At 44.8% G+C, this 16,994-nt stretch overlaps 1 protein-coding gene across 3 annotated transcripts in view; it reads right to left on the bottom strand.

Annotated features, from left to right (window-relative positions):
• LOC146810498 (glucagon-like peptide 1 receptor) overlaps nucleotides 1-16,994 on the bottom strand; it is a 279,433-nt gene that overhangs the window by 52,326 nt on the left and 210,113 nt on the right. For all 3 annotated transcript variants that reach the window (XM_085614427.1, XM_085614426.1, XM_085614428.1), the window contains exons 8-9: nucleotides 8,583-8,643; nucleotides 1,825-1,894 (exon numbers count right to left, since the gene is read on the bottom strand). In XM_085614427.1, the coding sequence (XP_085470553.1) occupies nucleotides 1,825-1,894; nucleotides 8,583-8,643 (131 nt within the window). The remainder of the gene's footprint in view (nucleotides 1-1,824; nucleotides 1,895-8,582; nucleotides 8,644-16,994) is intronic.

Consider the following 16,994-nt stretch of genomic DNA (forward strand, 5'->3'; position numbering starts at 1 on the left):
GGTGAGTCTGTGTACAGGGCAAGTCTTGGGAGTGTTCGTGTTGATGCAAGAACTGAGTGGAAGGTGTGTTTTTCGGGGGTGAGTACTGGGGTGCTTGCAGGGGATGACTACTGGGGATGTTTTTAGGAAGTCAGAGCAGGGTTGCCTTTGGTGGGCCAGTGAAAGGGGGTGACTATGTGTTAGCTCAGGGTGTGTGTGTGGGGGGGGGTCTATGTTCCTTTGTTAGTGCAGGGGGAGTGGCGAGTGCAGGGGAGGGGTGTGAATGTAAAGGGTACAGTGTGCCTATGTGAGCACAGGGTGCAACACATTAAAGCCAGAATTATTGTCATTGGCAGCATTTGTTTTTGTTAGTGTGCCCTGGTGATGTTATGTTTTATGTATTTTTCAGTTTTCTCATTTTGGCTTCTGGAATCATGGAGTTCAGACTTATTCAAGGACACATTGCATTGTTTCAATGCCACGTAGATTTATGTGAGATGAGGAACCAAGCACCCCCAGCTACTGTGATGTTAGTCTGGGCTCTAGAAAGAGAGAGCAGACAATAACATCACTATAGGCTTCATGCAGTGGCATCACTTGGAGGGTGCGGGGGGTGCGGACTGCGCCGGGTGACACCGTGGGACACAAGGAGAATGTGCACCGTGCGCTCTCCGGCCGGAGCAGAAAATGGCGAACGGGCGCCTAGGAGGCCCTGAAGTGATGAGCAGATGGAAGACACTAGCATAGGACCCTGCTTACCTCCCGGTGAGCTGTTGTGCCACAATCGGGGGCCCGAGGACCCGTGGGTCATCGCCTAGCCGACCCTTGGTGCTGGGGCCTTGTTGGAGTGAGGGACCACGCTGGGTCCTGGTAGAGGGGGAAGGGCCTCCGTGGATGCGAGATCCTGCCGCGCCTCGCTGGCGCAGAGAAACGGGCCTGTGTGCCGCCTCTGCATGTCACCGCTGCTGGGCATGTAATTACCCAAGTGAGGTCCCCGGAGACAGCGGGACCTTCGGAGCTCCGTGCGAGGCTGGGGCCGGGGCCTGTGTGATGATCCTGCCCCTGCCGTCTCGGCAGGGCCCTGGAGTCCGGTGGCTGTTGGATTGGAGCGAGGGGACTGAATATGGCCCGTCGGGGCCCTGCGTGCCTCAGCAACTGTGCCTCTGATCTACTTCATCAGCCCGGAGTATGCAGGCGTACCCGGATCAGTGAGTAACACCCCCCCCCGGGGTGGGAACAGGCGGGGTGAGGAGCAGTGAGGTGTGGAGTGCTTCTCGGTCCTGGGAAGGCCTGTGTTGTAAGACGCCCATAGTCATGAAGGAGGAGAGGTGCTTGTACCATTGCCTGCCCTCTCTCCCCATGTGCCTCTAGATCACTGTCCTGGTCGGCGCTGAATGGGACAGGGAGGAGCCCTGGCCTTGAGTGGCCTAGTGTGGATACAATGGTGGATCTCTGCAGTGATGCCCCGCAGTGGCGTCACCAGGAGGGTGCGGGGGGGGTGCGGACCGCACGTCACCATGAGTTACCGCACTGGGTGACACCAACCCTAGTGATGCCGCTGGCTTCATGGACCAGACATCCAAAGGGATGTTGCTCATATAACACATTTTACTAACCAATGGTGTGGTGAAAGAAATGCAGATAGAGAATAGGACAAGAAAAAGAGGTGGTGAACCGAGAGACAAGCCAAGAAAGAGTGGAGGTGAGACTGAGTGATGGGGATTCGAGAGAGACTAAGGGACATGCAGAGACAAGAAAGAGATATGACAGTGAACAGAGGAATGGATAACAGCGAAATGATCAAGAGAGGTGGAGAAGCAGTATGGTTAAAACATGCATGTTTACCACCACAATTGCTACAATGGGAGCCCGGATAATCCACCAGACACCCATGTGGACATTTTCACTCCAACATCTGAAAGAGAGAATGAAGAGTCTGTCAGTAGCTCTGAATTCAAGCCCTAAACCATCCAAGGCCTTCTGCCGTCCATTTGGAAACACTGATCCATACTCTCATGCATCCTGCACTCCTACACGGCTCCCATAAGTCTCTTGAGCCTCACTCACAATCCCTGCTACATCATGATAGAGGGCCTGCAGGTCCGTTGGCTTATTCCATGAGTACAGGGGAGGGAAGGTTTCAGTGTGCAACTGATGGTTTGAAATCTGAGCACTTGTTACTTATGGGATTCTCATGAATAGTCTAAAACCATCTCTGTTCACCCTATGCTCAACATCTAAAATGACCTCTGTTAACCTTATACTCAACATAAATGATTAGGGAGGAGGACTGGTGACTTGCAAAGTGTCTACTAATACCGCCATCAGCTGCAAGAAAATTGTAGAGTCTCCTTTACTGACCGTCATAACCCCCACTCAAGATGGAAACATGATCTGATCTGAGTCCACAAGAGCAGGGGTAAAGCAAGCAGGGTTTCCACTGCATAAGTCTCAGCCCAATGGAACATGCTATTCCCAGCGCATGCCCAAGTGGAACATGCTATTCCCAGCGCATGCCCAAGTGGGTCCAAGATATTGTAGATCCTTGAGAATGTCATATTTATGACCATTCTAAATACCAGAGGCAAATACTTAGCAAATCTAAAAATGCATATAATAAAAAATAAATAAAATATTAAAATACAAGAAAATAGGAGAGGGCATAAAGATGATTACAAATACACTCGTAAAAAAATATGACAGTTTTCTTTGAAGGGGACAGCTATAAAATATGGCCTTGTAGCATTGAAGATAAACCTAGGTAGTGTGGTGCAGCAGGTCTGATGCCACCTACGTCAGTGCTGCTTTTCTGGTGCTGGATTCATTGGCTCACGTGTGTATGCAAGAAAGTGCTTGTCTGCTTGCAAGTCACGCTCAGATGAGGAAATGTCTTCAGTATATCTATGGTCTCCAGTTTTTCAGTTAGAACCATTTATAACTGATAAAACATCACCAAAAGGATTATTTGGTTTTAATTAGAAACTGGAAAGCACCAGATTTCCCCCTCCTTTGTCTGCTTTGGTGCCCTCTGATGTTAACCAGTATAAGTGTAACCCCTAAATCTTAGAGGATTTCTGAGATGGAGACTCCCACTATGACCCTCTATGGCCATGGTAATCCACTTAATATACCATTGCAACCATGAGCAAGGTCTCGAGGCACCAGAACCTATTTCCACTCCTGTTTTGGGAGCATGGTTCACCTCACATGGCTTCAGGTCAGAGTTCAGTGCATGTTCCTTTGTAGTGGGCATCAAGATCACAGCTGAACTAAGAGCAGAGTCTTAGTCCAGGGCAAGTAGCACCTCCATGATGTCCTAATTTACCAAGAACAGGACATAACTTGGCCTGTTGAAAGGTCAGGTATTAGGATTGTAGCAACAAGCACAAGCAATGTTCTTTCATAAAACACTGCTCCAAACACTGTTGTTTAGATGGTGATGGGCTGAAAAGCATGCCTATATGAGCCTGTAAAAAGACCTGGGGGCATTTAATGAGCCTCTTGACCGCCTATGCCCAGGCCCAAAAGGGGGCCATGCTGTAGGATGTATTCATGACACAGCCCTAGGATCACCTACTTCAAATGTCATTGTTAATGCCTCTGTGTGAAAATGAAGCTTGGAACGTATGGTACCGAAACAAGGCTTGCCATTTAGCAACATCACCCCTATATAAACCACTGTGACCACATTTAATGAAAGCATTTAAGCTGTTATTGCTCTTTCCTCCAAGATGGAACATGCACTAGAAGATGCACACTACACAAAACACAACGGTAAAGTGCCTTGAGCAATTGTCACACCTTTCCTGCAGGAAGGCAGACCCACACTGCTTTCAAACAAACAAAGACCCACCCACATGCTTGGTAAAACTCCGTGCTCATGCTCTGGTTATCAAATAAACTCACAATCCAATAGACAGTTTCCAACAATGTAAAATAAACTTCATTCACAATTTGAATTGCACAAGTAAAAGACATCATGTTGGCCATAAAGTTTCCTTACCACCGCAAAGGTTTTTTTCGTGCAAGAGCACGGTTTGCCCTATACCTAACAGATCATATTAATTATTTAGCAGACTTCTCCCCTGTGGTTATGTAGAGTAGAATTAGGCCCAGATAGACAGAAATAACACATTTATTAGTCCAGTTATTTCTTGGTGTCTCAAGGCAATGCATATGTCAGTCTGACAATTAGCTTGCAATAATCAGGCACCCCACAATATAAATATATCTCATGTCTTAAGCAGACAATCTTAATTCAGCAGACCGCTAACATTTGTCTGAAGAACCAAGCAGCAAGAAGGCGTGTGGAAATCCATGCCACAAACCTTTTATCTGCTACAAGCAAAACTTAATGAGGAACAAAAATGTATCCAACCATGAAAATCCTTGGCATTGTGTGGGACTGGACTGCTGTGGAGAGATATTTGAGTACTGGAGAACTAAACAGGCAGGGAGTTGAGAAAAATAATGAAAAGTTACTTGAAAGAGCAAATTCAAGGAAAAATTCAAAGAATGAAATTAGGAGCCGGAAAGAATAAATGAAGAAAGGCATGGTTAAGGTAAGGAAATAAAAACAAATGCATTTATAAGCACTGGTAAAGAAATTGGGAAGATTTTTTAAGGAGCAAAAAAAATGTAAACACTGATATTTACTGGTGTGAAAACACTAGACAGACAGTGGAAAAAACCCCACTGGATCTCATATTAAATAGAAACTGAAAACAGGAAAGCCTAAGTATATCCCACAGCCATTTTTCCCATTAGTGATGAAGACGGGGAAAAAAGTGTGATCGCCAGATCTTCTCCATAATTGCCACCCAAACCGTGCATGAGAAAAGGTGCTTTTCAAGACATATAGCCTTTAAAATGCATCCCTCCGCCCAGAGTTTAATTTGAGCCGGAAGATGCAGATGGAGTCCACCTGCACTCATGTTTCTTTTCCCTCAATAGACTTTGATCTAGAGCAAGAGAGAAAAACACAAAAGGAGGAAGAGAAAGACAGAATATCAGGGATGAAAATAACCTGCAAGAGATTTAAAGAGGCGGGGAGAGTCTGCTGGTGGATTGATGAGGCAGGAGGTGGAATCAAGACAACACAGCCTTGATCTTCAGCACCCCTTACATTCCATAGTTCTGGCTGTGGGATTCTGAACAAAACTTTGGGCCCAGTACTTCTACTGGTTAAGCTCTGCCTCTGCCGTTTAAAACCGCGGGATGTCCGCTCTTCTTCAGACCCCCGTTTCCTCTATCCCACTCCTCAGCATCACTCTACCCAAACCACACCTCTTCTGTGCTAATTTTGGAGTCTTGTCCCCCAGGTTTCCCAAGCAGGTAACTGTACAAAACTCCCAAGAAGCAAATAATATACAGTTTAAAAGTGACAAGAATGAAAATTCTCGAGCATGTTACAATGTGCTTTAAAAAAAAAAGTAGCTGCGGTTCACATAACAAGCTCTCTGTCCATTGACAGGCCATCCTAAAACAGCACCAACAAGCATTGGCATAGCCAATAGGTCTCGTCTTTGGGATCTTGTAAGTGTTTAGCCATTCAGCATATTATGCATTACACTATATTAGCTATTAAAGACATCAACGTTTGTGGTGAATGATCTATGATACACTGGTCTTATTACTATCAGGCATTAATTAAAGTCCTTTGACAGTGTTGGCACAGCTTCTGTACTAAACCTTTATGGTCATTCTGTAATAAAATATGACATTTAAAAAAAGGAAGACAGTGAGTGCATCTCTAATGAGGAGGAAATAAAAGTAAAGGGTGTGCTCTCCACTTGGAGCCTAAACGATGTGGCAGCGTGTCCTCTTCGGTTCTGCTTAGCAACTCAGAGTGACTGTTCCAAAGGGAACACGCGACGAGGATGAACAAACAATGTCACTTTTCATATTTCTTTTAATGTGCCAGATCTTTAATTAGGCACCGATTCCATGTGCTCATCCTTCCTGGTACTGATCCGCAAGTAACTTGAAGACAGGCCCTTGTTGGTCAATGGTCTATAAAGGAGCCGTTTTTAAAAAGAACACGAAAGCCCCTCCTTCTGCCAACAGCATAGGAGAGCAAAGAGTGACAGGAAACTGATCACAGAGCAACACAAAAGCAGGGAGTGAGAGAGCAAAGAGTGAAAGGAAAGCAGTCATAGAACACATCAAAAGTAGAACAAAGAGTAAGAGAGCAAGAGTTAGAGGAAACTGGTTAACACAAACAAATGGATTACACCGTTACACGTACTACAGTGCATTAAGTAACAGTAAAACAAAAACATGTTTTTTAAAGCTTAAATGCACCGGATGTCGGTTTAGTCAGAACCACTCGCTGCTGAGATCCCTTTGGAAAATTTCAGGAGAAAGACCAACAGGGTTATTTAAAAACGGCAAGCGCACTTTGGGACCAAACGTGAGACCTCCACCGGTCCCGGCGCTCAATTCAAAACAGCAGCTGGCCGCAAAATGCAGTGCAGCTGCGAAGCCCCATACCTTTTAGGTGCCTGTGGGACAGTGCAGGCGGGTGCTGCTTTAACAGCTGTGCTGGCGTCCGTGGGTGCCAGCACTTACAAAGTAAGGCAGGTACATCCAGGCAGACTGATTCTTACTTCCACTTCTTTGTGCAATCAAAGTGATTGTGGGGTGTGGGGGGAAATCAAGGCAGCTTGTTCGTGCCCACCCACTGGAGCGGGGAGGCACCTGGGAGCGGAAGGAGGAGGTCGGGCAGAGCAGTGAATGCTACGGGAGAGAAGTGAGGAAGCATTGCCGTGTGATTATGGAACAGTCTGCATTTGTGCTCAGAGGTTGGGGCTCATAATGCGAAGTGGGCGGGGGGGAGCAAAACAGCTTAAAGGAACATACGACGCAGTGCAAAACAAAAGTAAGGCGGCGCCATTTCAAGAAAGCTTGTTAATACAGAATACTTGTTGAAAAATGGAAATTCCTACACACCCTACTGTTTAAACAATAATCATGCATTTGGAAAGTGAAGCACACTGTGAAGACTGTGCTGCATAAATAAATCGACAATGTGCGCGGCAAATCTGTTAAGTAAAAAATTTGAAAAAAGCGTCAACAAGACAAGCAGTGGAAAAAAGAGCAGGCAAATGTAAACAGCTCTTTTCAAGTACTCGTGCTTGTGCTGGCATCCATCTTGCGGGAGTGAGCAGCAGCGCGCGGGCCATCTGTTTTCAATTAGCGTGCGCGCCGCTGCTCGCTCCCGCAAGGTGGATGCCAGCACAAGCACGAGTGCTTGAAAAGAGCTGACCAATTTCTAAAGGCCAACTCCTAGGCAGCGCATGTGCGCTGCCTAGACGAGACCTAAAAATGTGTGGTAGCTAAGATGGAATGCACGCCTTATTACAACGCATGCATGCTTTAGAATGGGAGGAGTAAACAACCTGACAGCCAATGCTATGACTATTTATGTTTCTTCAATAAAAAATACTGTAACCACTTCAAGTGTTAAGTGCATTACTTTTTGGGAGAGAAGATAATTAAGGTTACTAGACCTGCAGGTCTAGGAACATAAAAAAAAGTGTCAAGGCCTGCTAGTGTGTGCTGTCCATTCCTGGACCATTTCTAGGTGAGCTGGGAACAATGGTGTGCAATGTTATGATGTCCAGACTGCTGCTGGATGTCCAATAAAAGCCCAGAGATGGGATCATGGAGGTGTTTAGAGTACATGTGGTAACAACTAATTATTGTGTTTTTATTGAGATTATGTGTCGTATGTATAGGGTAGCAACTGTATCCTATGAACAGGACATTCCCTAGACCAGAGTCCTGAACATACTATTGTGACTTCCTCAAGTGTGGGCAGTCTGTCCTTTGAGGAAACATAAAGTTAGGTAGGGCAAGCAGAGAGAATGCAGTATTGCAGCTTTAGAATCATGATTACATGTCATGGGAGACTGGAGTTAAAACAAAGATTATGGCAAGGCAAGTTTTCTGAACAGTCTACTGGCACCTCTGGTGAGCAGACAAAATCACGAAATGACAGAAATTAAGTGTAGGTCGTACCAGAGTATGGTAAGAACCACAGCACTGCACCAACAGCAGAGGCTCACAGAGATACAGAGTTGATAAACTGCCCCTTTGCCCTGAGAGCAGCATAATTGCACTGATCTCTCCCCCATCATAGCATGTGTGGTGGCAACTGCCACATTCACAACTTCCCACTGAGTGTCCTAAGAGCAGAAACGCAGTCCCCAAACAAGCCCAACCGCTGTCATTCTTCCTTCCAGAAATAGTCCAGGAGGAGACTTAAAAGCATGCACAAAAAGAGTGGAAATGAATTGTGAATAAAGATAAAACAAAATGGAAGAGTGCAAAACATATAAACACCAAGGGCAGAAGATCATGCTGCTCACATCTCATCCAAGACCTCAGTCATCTGGATAGCCCGGTCTTTCGCGTGCCCCCATAGAAGGTCTGCCACCCCACACACCTCCGTTCACACCACTCAATGTGTTTGTGCCTTGCAGGTTACCAGAACACACATGTGCCCTTGATGTCTTTGGGCATTATCCCCACACCATCCCTGACTAAGGCCAGGATGAATCACAGCACAGACACATTCGCTCACTGTTGGCTTTCCCTACCCATCATTGTCCAGGAAGAACTTGCCGCACACCCACAATGCGACCACGATCACTGGCGAACCTGCAAGACAAGGAGATCGAGATCACATACTGCCCATTCCAGAGCAACCTTCAACGTCAATCAATTATCTAGAAGTATATAAACAGCATTTAAACAAACTCCTGACAACTGAAATATTCACCACAAGAAAAATGTCTAGGAGAGCCGATGCTTAGTATGTACTCTCTGGAAGTCAGGCCTGCAATCACACTGCAATAACACTCATTTTGATACCGTACTGTAATTTTGCAATGATTTTAAGTAATTATGCAAATAAATACATTAATTCATTCACTGCAAAAACTATACTTATAAGTCACATCTGCACTCACAGTTTAATAACCACAGTAGCAAGAAACTCAAACAACCACATTGTAATAAGAAGCAAGTCACACATTCACTAACGTTGCAATAACCACAGTAACAAGGTAGACACGCATTCACACTGTAATATCCACAGCAACAATTCGAAGTTGTACTCATAGAGAATGGTAATAACCACAGTAACAAGGCAAACATTAAACTCACTGAGTGCATAGTTATAAACAGCGGCAGTGGTGCCTCTGCACTTCCCAGCACCACTCAAGGAAGCCATTCAATGCTTAAGTGCCTGCATTCAGACCAGACACTTGGCATGAGGAGCAGCTCGGACTTAAGATGGCGGTGGCCCGCGAAATCTGAGCGCAGATACGAATCGCGCACTAACGGGCCAAATCAGGTGATGGAGTAGGGCAGCAGCATACGCTAATGGGACCCCAAGGTCATTTCTTAATGAAGTTTAGTTATGCCACATTTTCGTAGAGACACCATTTTATTAAAATGGATGCAGTTTTTATTGTTTGTTCATTTTGCTACTGCTCATTACCCCGCCCAAGCATAGGACACCCATGTGAGGAGCGGAGGCTGGAGGGTAACCTGAGGACGAGACGAGGTGCCCAGCTCCGAGACCGAGGGCAGCTCCCGTCACCCGCCTAGAGGGGTGCACCGGTAGGAGACAGCTGAGGTTGGCAATTGGGGATCCCCATTGACGCTGAGCCCCCCCTTGATATTGAGAGTGTGTACTCCTCGAGATACCCGGATAATGGGAGAGGCAGCGTGGGCCGACTAGATCCTAGCTGACTGACCTTAAGATGGCGGCCATCGCGACTAGGCAGTGCATGGGAAATAAGCATGGATGAGGGGAGCACAACGGGAGACAAGAGACTCGTCGCCCTGCTAGAGATGCACAGGAGGGAATGAAGCTAGGGCCCTGACACACAAAAAGACACTGCCCAGAGTAGTGGCTGCGCATAAGCCCTCACTGCGCCTGAAGACCTGTGCAGGACCCGGTACTTAAACATGGCGCCCGCCTCTTACAATGCCTATATGCAGTTTTGGCGCGCTGGGCCTGCCGGGGCTTCACTGCGGGTGCTTGCGCCAGGCAGGAGACCTGACTTTGTGGCTCAGTTCTGCCTGCCCTTGAGCGCCCTCCTCTATCCACAAGATGGAGCTCAGCATGATATCAAGATCAGCCCAGGGATCCAGCATGCTGCTTTCCCCACCACCAACCGGCCTTCTACCCCTATGGACATCTCCAACTCGGGGATTCTTCCAGACCCAAGACCACCACCCTTGAGTGCAACACCACCTGAACACCTGGCTGAAGGATGGCAAGAATTTCCTACTCTGTAAATAGGTAATATATAATTGTCCAAGCCTAATCGCTGTTAAAATGTAATCCTGAGTGAATTTGCAATTTGTATATATAAAACTCTCACCACTAGTATATGTATTAGACCTTTGTACTTACTACCATTCCGATGTGATTTTAGAGTTTATCTATTTGTATCTCTTCCTTGAGTGACTTTACAATTTGTACATTTGCATTTTTTTCTGTTTGTATCTCTTATGTAACTCATGTAATCCAAAGTCCTTATGTAATGCAACTGGCTCTTTTGTAAAGCACTCTGACACCTTCGGGTAATGTTCGCGCTATATAAAATCGCATTAAATAAATAAATAAATATGGGGATTCATGACGACATCCTGGCTTTGCCTGACAGAATGGTATCCAGCTTGAGACCAGTGGCGTAATGAAAGTTGAGAGGGCCCCCCTGCAAGGTACACAGTGGGGCCCCCCTCCGGAATTAATGCGAAGTTCTCAGGCCCAAATACTGTGCTGAGGGGGCCTCCTGCAGCTGGGGGCCCCCCGCCCTGCGGGGGCCTGTGTTACGCCCCTGCTTGAGACATGCCATGGCCATTCTTTAAATCACTATGGCTATATCTGAAATGATTATGGCCTTTTCATGACATCACAAAGTGGCTATTATTGACAACATTCTGGCCTTTCCTGGCATAATGCATCTAGTACTTGACTTGTTACAGTTCTCAAATAATTATGCTATCCCTTGCATAACAGACTTACTGTAGGCATCCATGACATCATCCTTGCTGGCCCTGGCATAATAGTGGTTTCCTTAGTGCCAAAAGGTCACGTACTGCCAGTGCTTTAATTGGGATGAAAAAACTGGGGGGGGTCTCTCAAAGGGGCTTGGCTGCAGGGCCGGCTTTAGTGCTGGTGGAGCCCGGTGCGAGAATAATTTTTGGCGCCCCCACACCACATGAACGCCTCCTCGGAATCTCTCACTACTACCGGGCATAAGTGCCCCTCATCTCTCCAATCATAAATTTTTGCTAAACACAACGCCCGACTCTGAGGTCTGCACCCCCTCCACAGGTCAGCGCCCAGTACGGCCGCACCAGTTGCACTGCCCTAAAGCCGGTCCTGCTTGGCCGATGTAATTAAGGGCGTGGCTTAAAAGCACAGTAAGCTTAAAATCTGTGCTTAGCATAGTGTGCCGCCAGAGAGGTATTTTGCTGCTTTTATCATTGCATCCAGATATATAATATAACAAGTAACATTACACCTACAACAAGCCAGGACTATTGGCTTTGTCAATGGTTGTTATGTTGCATAAAATAAATAAGCAACAACTATGGCTTTGTTGTATATAATACTGAAAAAACACTTAAATTCTGAAACGATAAGAGTGTGAAAAAACTATACCGAATCTCTTTGAAGTTACATCAAAGGCAGTGAAGGGTGGAACTGCTGCAATTTTTTTCCATCCTGAGGCTGATGGCACAAATAGCCCAATAGGGACCCGTTTCAGCACCTGCTTTTAAGAACTGCCTGTGCTGAGCACCGGAAGGACCCGGCCCACTTAAAGCCCTGCACACTGCTATGGTAGTTGTTTCATAATTTGTGTGGAGGAACCTCATTATTTCTACTGACAACTCTTCCTCTGACATTATCTTTACTACTGTCTGAGGCTTAAGCACGTAAGATTGGTGTAAGCCTTCTAATGCCGTCACTTCCTGTGGAGAAGCAGTAGCAGTGCTCAGGGCCGGCTTTAGCACTGGTGGCGCCCGGTGCGAGAATCATTTTTGGGTGCCCCCAAACCCCCTGACCACCTCCTCGCATTCTCTCACTACCACCAGGCATAAGTGCCCCTCATCTCTCCCATCCTACGTTATTGCTAAACACTGTGCCCCCCTGAGTTTGGCGCCCCCTCCACAGGTCAGCGCCCAATGCGGCGGCACCAGTCGCACTGCCCTAAAGCCGGCCCTGGCAGTGCTCTCAGGAGTCTGTGGAATCTGGCGAGCTCCTCTTCCTATGAACCCACGACAGTGCCATAGGTGGGACTTCTAATTTTCCGGTCTGCCACATCAAGGTGGTTTGTCAGTCAATACACATGACTGGCTGAAAGTCTACGCGAAAAGAGAGGAATGGAAAAATAAAGAGAGTAAAGCGCTCTTTATAGTTTGAAAAATGATAGCCCATGTGATCTCTCATTACTTAATTATTTAACTGGCTGCAACACATAAAGCTCTTTAGAATATTTTTGGGGAAATTGTTATAAGGATCTTTTCAAAGATTACTTACGAAAGGTGAACAGCAACAGCCCTCGTAGGGTATGTCCTTCCTTGCATACCACAAAACTATTATAATATTTTATGTACTGTGCCATCATAACCTCTATATGCTTGTAGTCAAATAACATGAAAATGGTACAGTAAAATGAGTCAAATGGCCCTGGTTTTTAAAACATTCCTGGGTGGGTACATGAAGGGAAATCACCGATCCCCGCCCGAACAACCCAGAAGAGAGTTGGATCACTGGCTGTGCACGCTTAGACCAATGTGAGGCAGTTATTGACATCCCACCACTTTCAAAGTTCACCAGGCACCACTGGTGATAACCACTGCCATCGGTTAGGCCTGCACAACTACAGTAACATGTCAGGCCTACACTCAGGCTGAAATAATCACTGTAACATGTCAGATCTGAATTCATAGACCCGAGTAATAACCACAGTAACACGCCAGGCCTGTACTCAAGCTAGAATAACCACAGTAACACGCCAGGCCTGTACTCAAACTAGAATAACCACAGTAACACGTGAGGCCTGTACTCAAACTAGAATAACCACAGTAACACGCCAGGCCTGTACTCAAACTAGAATAACCACAGTAACACGTCAGTCCTGTACTCAAAGTAGAATAACAACAGTAACACGCCAGGACTGTATTCAAAGTAGAATAACCACAGTAACACGTCAGGCCTGATCTCAAAGTAGAATAACCACAGTAACACGCCAGGACTGTACTCAAACTGTAATAACCACAGTAACACGTCAGGCCTGATCTCAAAGTAGAATAACCACAGTAACACGCCAGTACTGTACTCAAACTGTAATAAACACAGTAACACGCCAGAACTGTACTCAAACAGTAATAAACACAGTAACACGCCAGGACTGTACTCAAACAGTAATAAACACAGTAACACGCCAGGACTGTACTCAAACTTGTGATAACCACAGTAACACGTCAGGCTGTACTCAAACTGTGATAACCACATTGACAAGTCATGTCTGCTCTCACACTGTAATAACCACAGTAACAGGTCAGGCCTGAACTCGACTAGAATAACCACAGTAACACGTCAGGCCTATATTCAAACTCTAATAACCACAGTAACACGTCAGGCCTATATTCAAACTCTAATAACCACAGTAACACGTCAGGCCTATACTCAAACTGTTATAACCACAGTAACAAGTCATGCCTGCACTCACAGTGTAATAACCACAGTAACAAGTCATGCCTGCACTCACTACAACTACAGTGGCAATCACATCCCAATAAACATAGTAAAAAGTCACACCTGCACTTGAAGTAACACGTTAGACATGCATTATACTATAATTAACACAGTAATATATCAGGCCTGTACTCACACTGTAATAACCACAGGGGAAATTCATATTTACACTCACATTGCAATAACCGCAGTAACTAGTCAAACCTGCACTTGAATTAACAAGTCAGACATGCACTCTCGGTGTAAATACCACAGTGACAAGTCATGTCTGCTCTCACACTATAACAAAAACACAGTGACAAGTCATGTGTGCTCTCACACTATAATAAACACAATGACAAGTCATGTGTGCTCTCACACTATAATAACCACATTGACAAGTCATGTCTGCTCTCACACTGTAATAACCACAGTAACACGTCAGGCCTATATTCAAACTCTAATAACCACAGTAACACGTCAGGCCTATACTCAAACTGTTATAACCACAGTAACAAGTCATGCCTGCACTCACAGTGTAATAACAACAGCAACAATCCCATACAAATAAACACAGTAACTAGTCAACCCTGCACTTGAATTAACAAGACAGACATGCACTCTCGGTGTAAATACCACAGTGACAAGTCATGTCTGCTATCACACTATAATAAACTCGGTGACAAGTCATGTCTGCTCTCACACTATAATAAACTCGGTGACAAGTCATGTCTGCTCTCACACTATAATAAACACAGTTACAAGTCATGCCTGCACTCACAGTGTAATAACAACAGCAGCAATCACATACAAATAAACACAGTAACAAGTCACACCTGCACTTGAAGTAACAAGTCAGACATGCACTCCCAGTGTAATAACCACAGTGACAAGTCATGTCTAAACTCACAGTGTAATAACGTCAGTAACAATCACATTGCAATAACCACAGTAACAAGTCACACATACGCTTGAAGTCTGTCATGCACTCACAGTGTAATAACCACAGTGACAAGTCATGTCTGCTCTCACACTGTAATAACCACAGTGAAAAGTCATGCCTGCACTCATATTGTAATAACAGTAACATTCACATTGCAATAAACACAGTACCTAGTCAAACCTGTAGTTGAAGTGACAAGCCAGTCATGCACTCACAGTGTAATAATGACAGTGACAAGTCATGCCTGCACTCACTACAACTACAGTGACAATCACATCCCAATAAACGTAGTAAAAAGTCACACCTGCACTTGAAGTAACACGTTAGACATGCATTACACTATAATTAACACAGTAATATATCATGCCTGTACTCAAACTGTAATAACTATAGGGTAAATTCATATTTACACTCACATTGCAATAACCGCAGTAACTAGTCAAACCTGTAGTTGAAGTAACAAGTCAGTCATGCACTCACAGTGTAATAACCACAGTGACTAGTCATGCCTGCTCTCAGAATGTAATAACCACAGTGATAAGTCATGCCTGCACTCACAGTGTAATAACAGTAACAATCAGGTCACAATAAACACAGTAACAAGTCACACCTGCACTTGAAGTAACACGTCAGACATGCATTAACACTGTAATCACCACAGTAACATGTCAGGCATAAACTCAGATTTAAATGGCTACTGCAAAAAGTCTAACCTATACTTGCAGTAGCAAATCAGGCCTACACTCACAATTCAATAACTACAATAACTGCCACACTGCAATAAGCACAGTCCCAAGTCACACCCGCACTTGAAGTAACAAGTCAAACATGCACTCACACTATAATAATGGCCATATGATGACACAGTTGCACTCACATTGTAAGAGCCACAGCACCAAATTGGGCTCACACCATGTCAACTATATTAATACGTCAGGCCTAAGCTCCATAGTAAAACCACAGTACCAAGACATGCCTCTATTTACAGAACAGAATAACAATCACAGTAACTAACCAGACCTGCACACACACTGTGATAACCACAATAACAAATCGGATCTGCACTGGCAAAGGGATTACCACATTAATAGGCCAGATCAGCACCCACGTTGGATAGCCACGTTAACAAGCCAGACCACCACTAACACTCTGATATCAATATTGACAAGCCAGACCTGTGTTAAAGCCTTTTTCTAAATGCACAATTTCGTGTGACAAAATATTTTTGAATACTAATGATTCTCAAAATGAATATAGTCATAACCAATGAATTAATAATGTTGCACTTGAAACAATTCTAATTGTTGGTTTAGAAGTGTGTTTCTTAATGAAGTTTAGCTATGCCACATTTTCGTAGAGACACCATTTTATTAAAATGGATGCTGTTTTTAGTGTTTGTTCATTTTGCTACTGCTCATTACCTCGCCCAATCAATCACCCCCTGTGTGTCTTCTCTCATTACAGTTTTGGCAGAGCACAGGTCACTTTGACGCAATTGGTTATTTTCCTTAAAAAGCATGTCTTGTGAATGAAACTTTCATCGCACTCCCAAAGTATCATTCTGAAGGACAGTTGGGCTGGTAGTTCCGATGCAGACTTTGTAGCACATGACTCTCTGTCCGAAAATGTTTATATATTATGTTTTACGTCTCCAGGCTAAGTTGTTGCTGTGGAAGCTAATGGAAGATTCCCTCTGCCTCAGAAATGGGTCAGTGTTATAATATTTTTCTTGTCTAGTGTGTGTTATTGCTAGTCGAGTCATGCAGAAGTTGCAGTTTTTGCTTATTATCTATGCGTAAATTGTGTATATTCACCCTCATTTTAGGATACATAAGGCTTTCTTTTTTTGTACTCGAGATGCTGTTAGCCTTCCTTGTGAATCTGACAGTTAAAGATTTTCCTACTAGAGACTCTGTCCGATTATTGATAGTTTTCCTGTTCTATTAAAGAACCTGTTTTATGACTTTTGCTGCACATTGGGACTGGGAATTATTTCTGATTTCTGACTGTGTATTCCCTATCTGAGCCTTCATGGCACTGCATTCTTATTTTTCTGTATTGTCTATTTGGGATTGGTACTAAATCTTTTTAAACTTTTCCTCAGACCTCAGACTAGAACTGAGTTATTGAGTGGACCCAGTCATTTATTCATTTCTCTGCTATTTCTTGTACCTGATGGTAGCAGGGTGGTGACTATTATCGCTAGATCAAGGGTGCTGGAGCTGAGCCAATGGAAGGTGAAATTTTGGGGTGATCTAAATGTTAGGGATCAGGTAAAGATTGGGGTTGGCTCCCGCTCCCACA

The sequence above is a fragment of the Triturus cristatus genome, chromosome 7, assembly GCF_964204655.1.
Source record: "Triturus cristatus chromosome 7, aTriCri1.1, whole genome shotgun sequence".
NCBI lineage: Eukaryota > Metazoa > Chordata > Amphibia > Caudata > Salamandridae > Triturus > Triturus cristatus.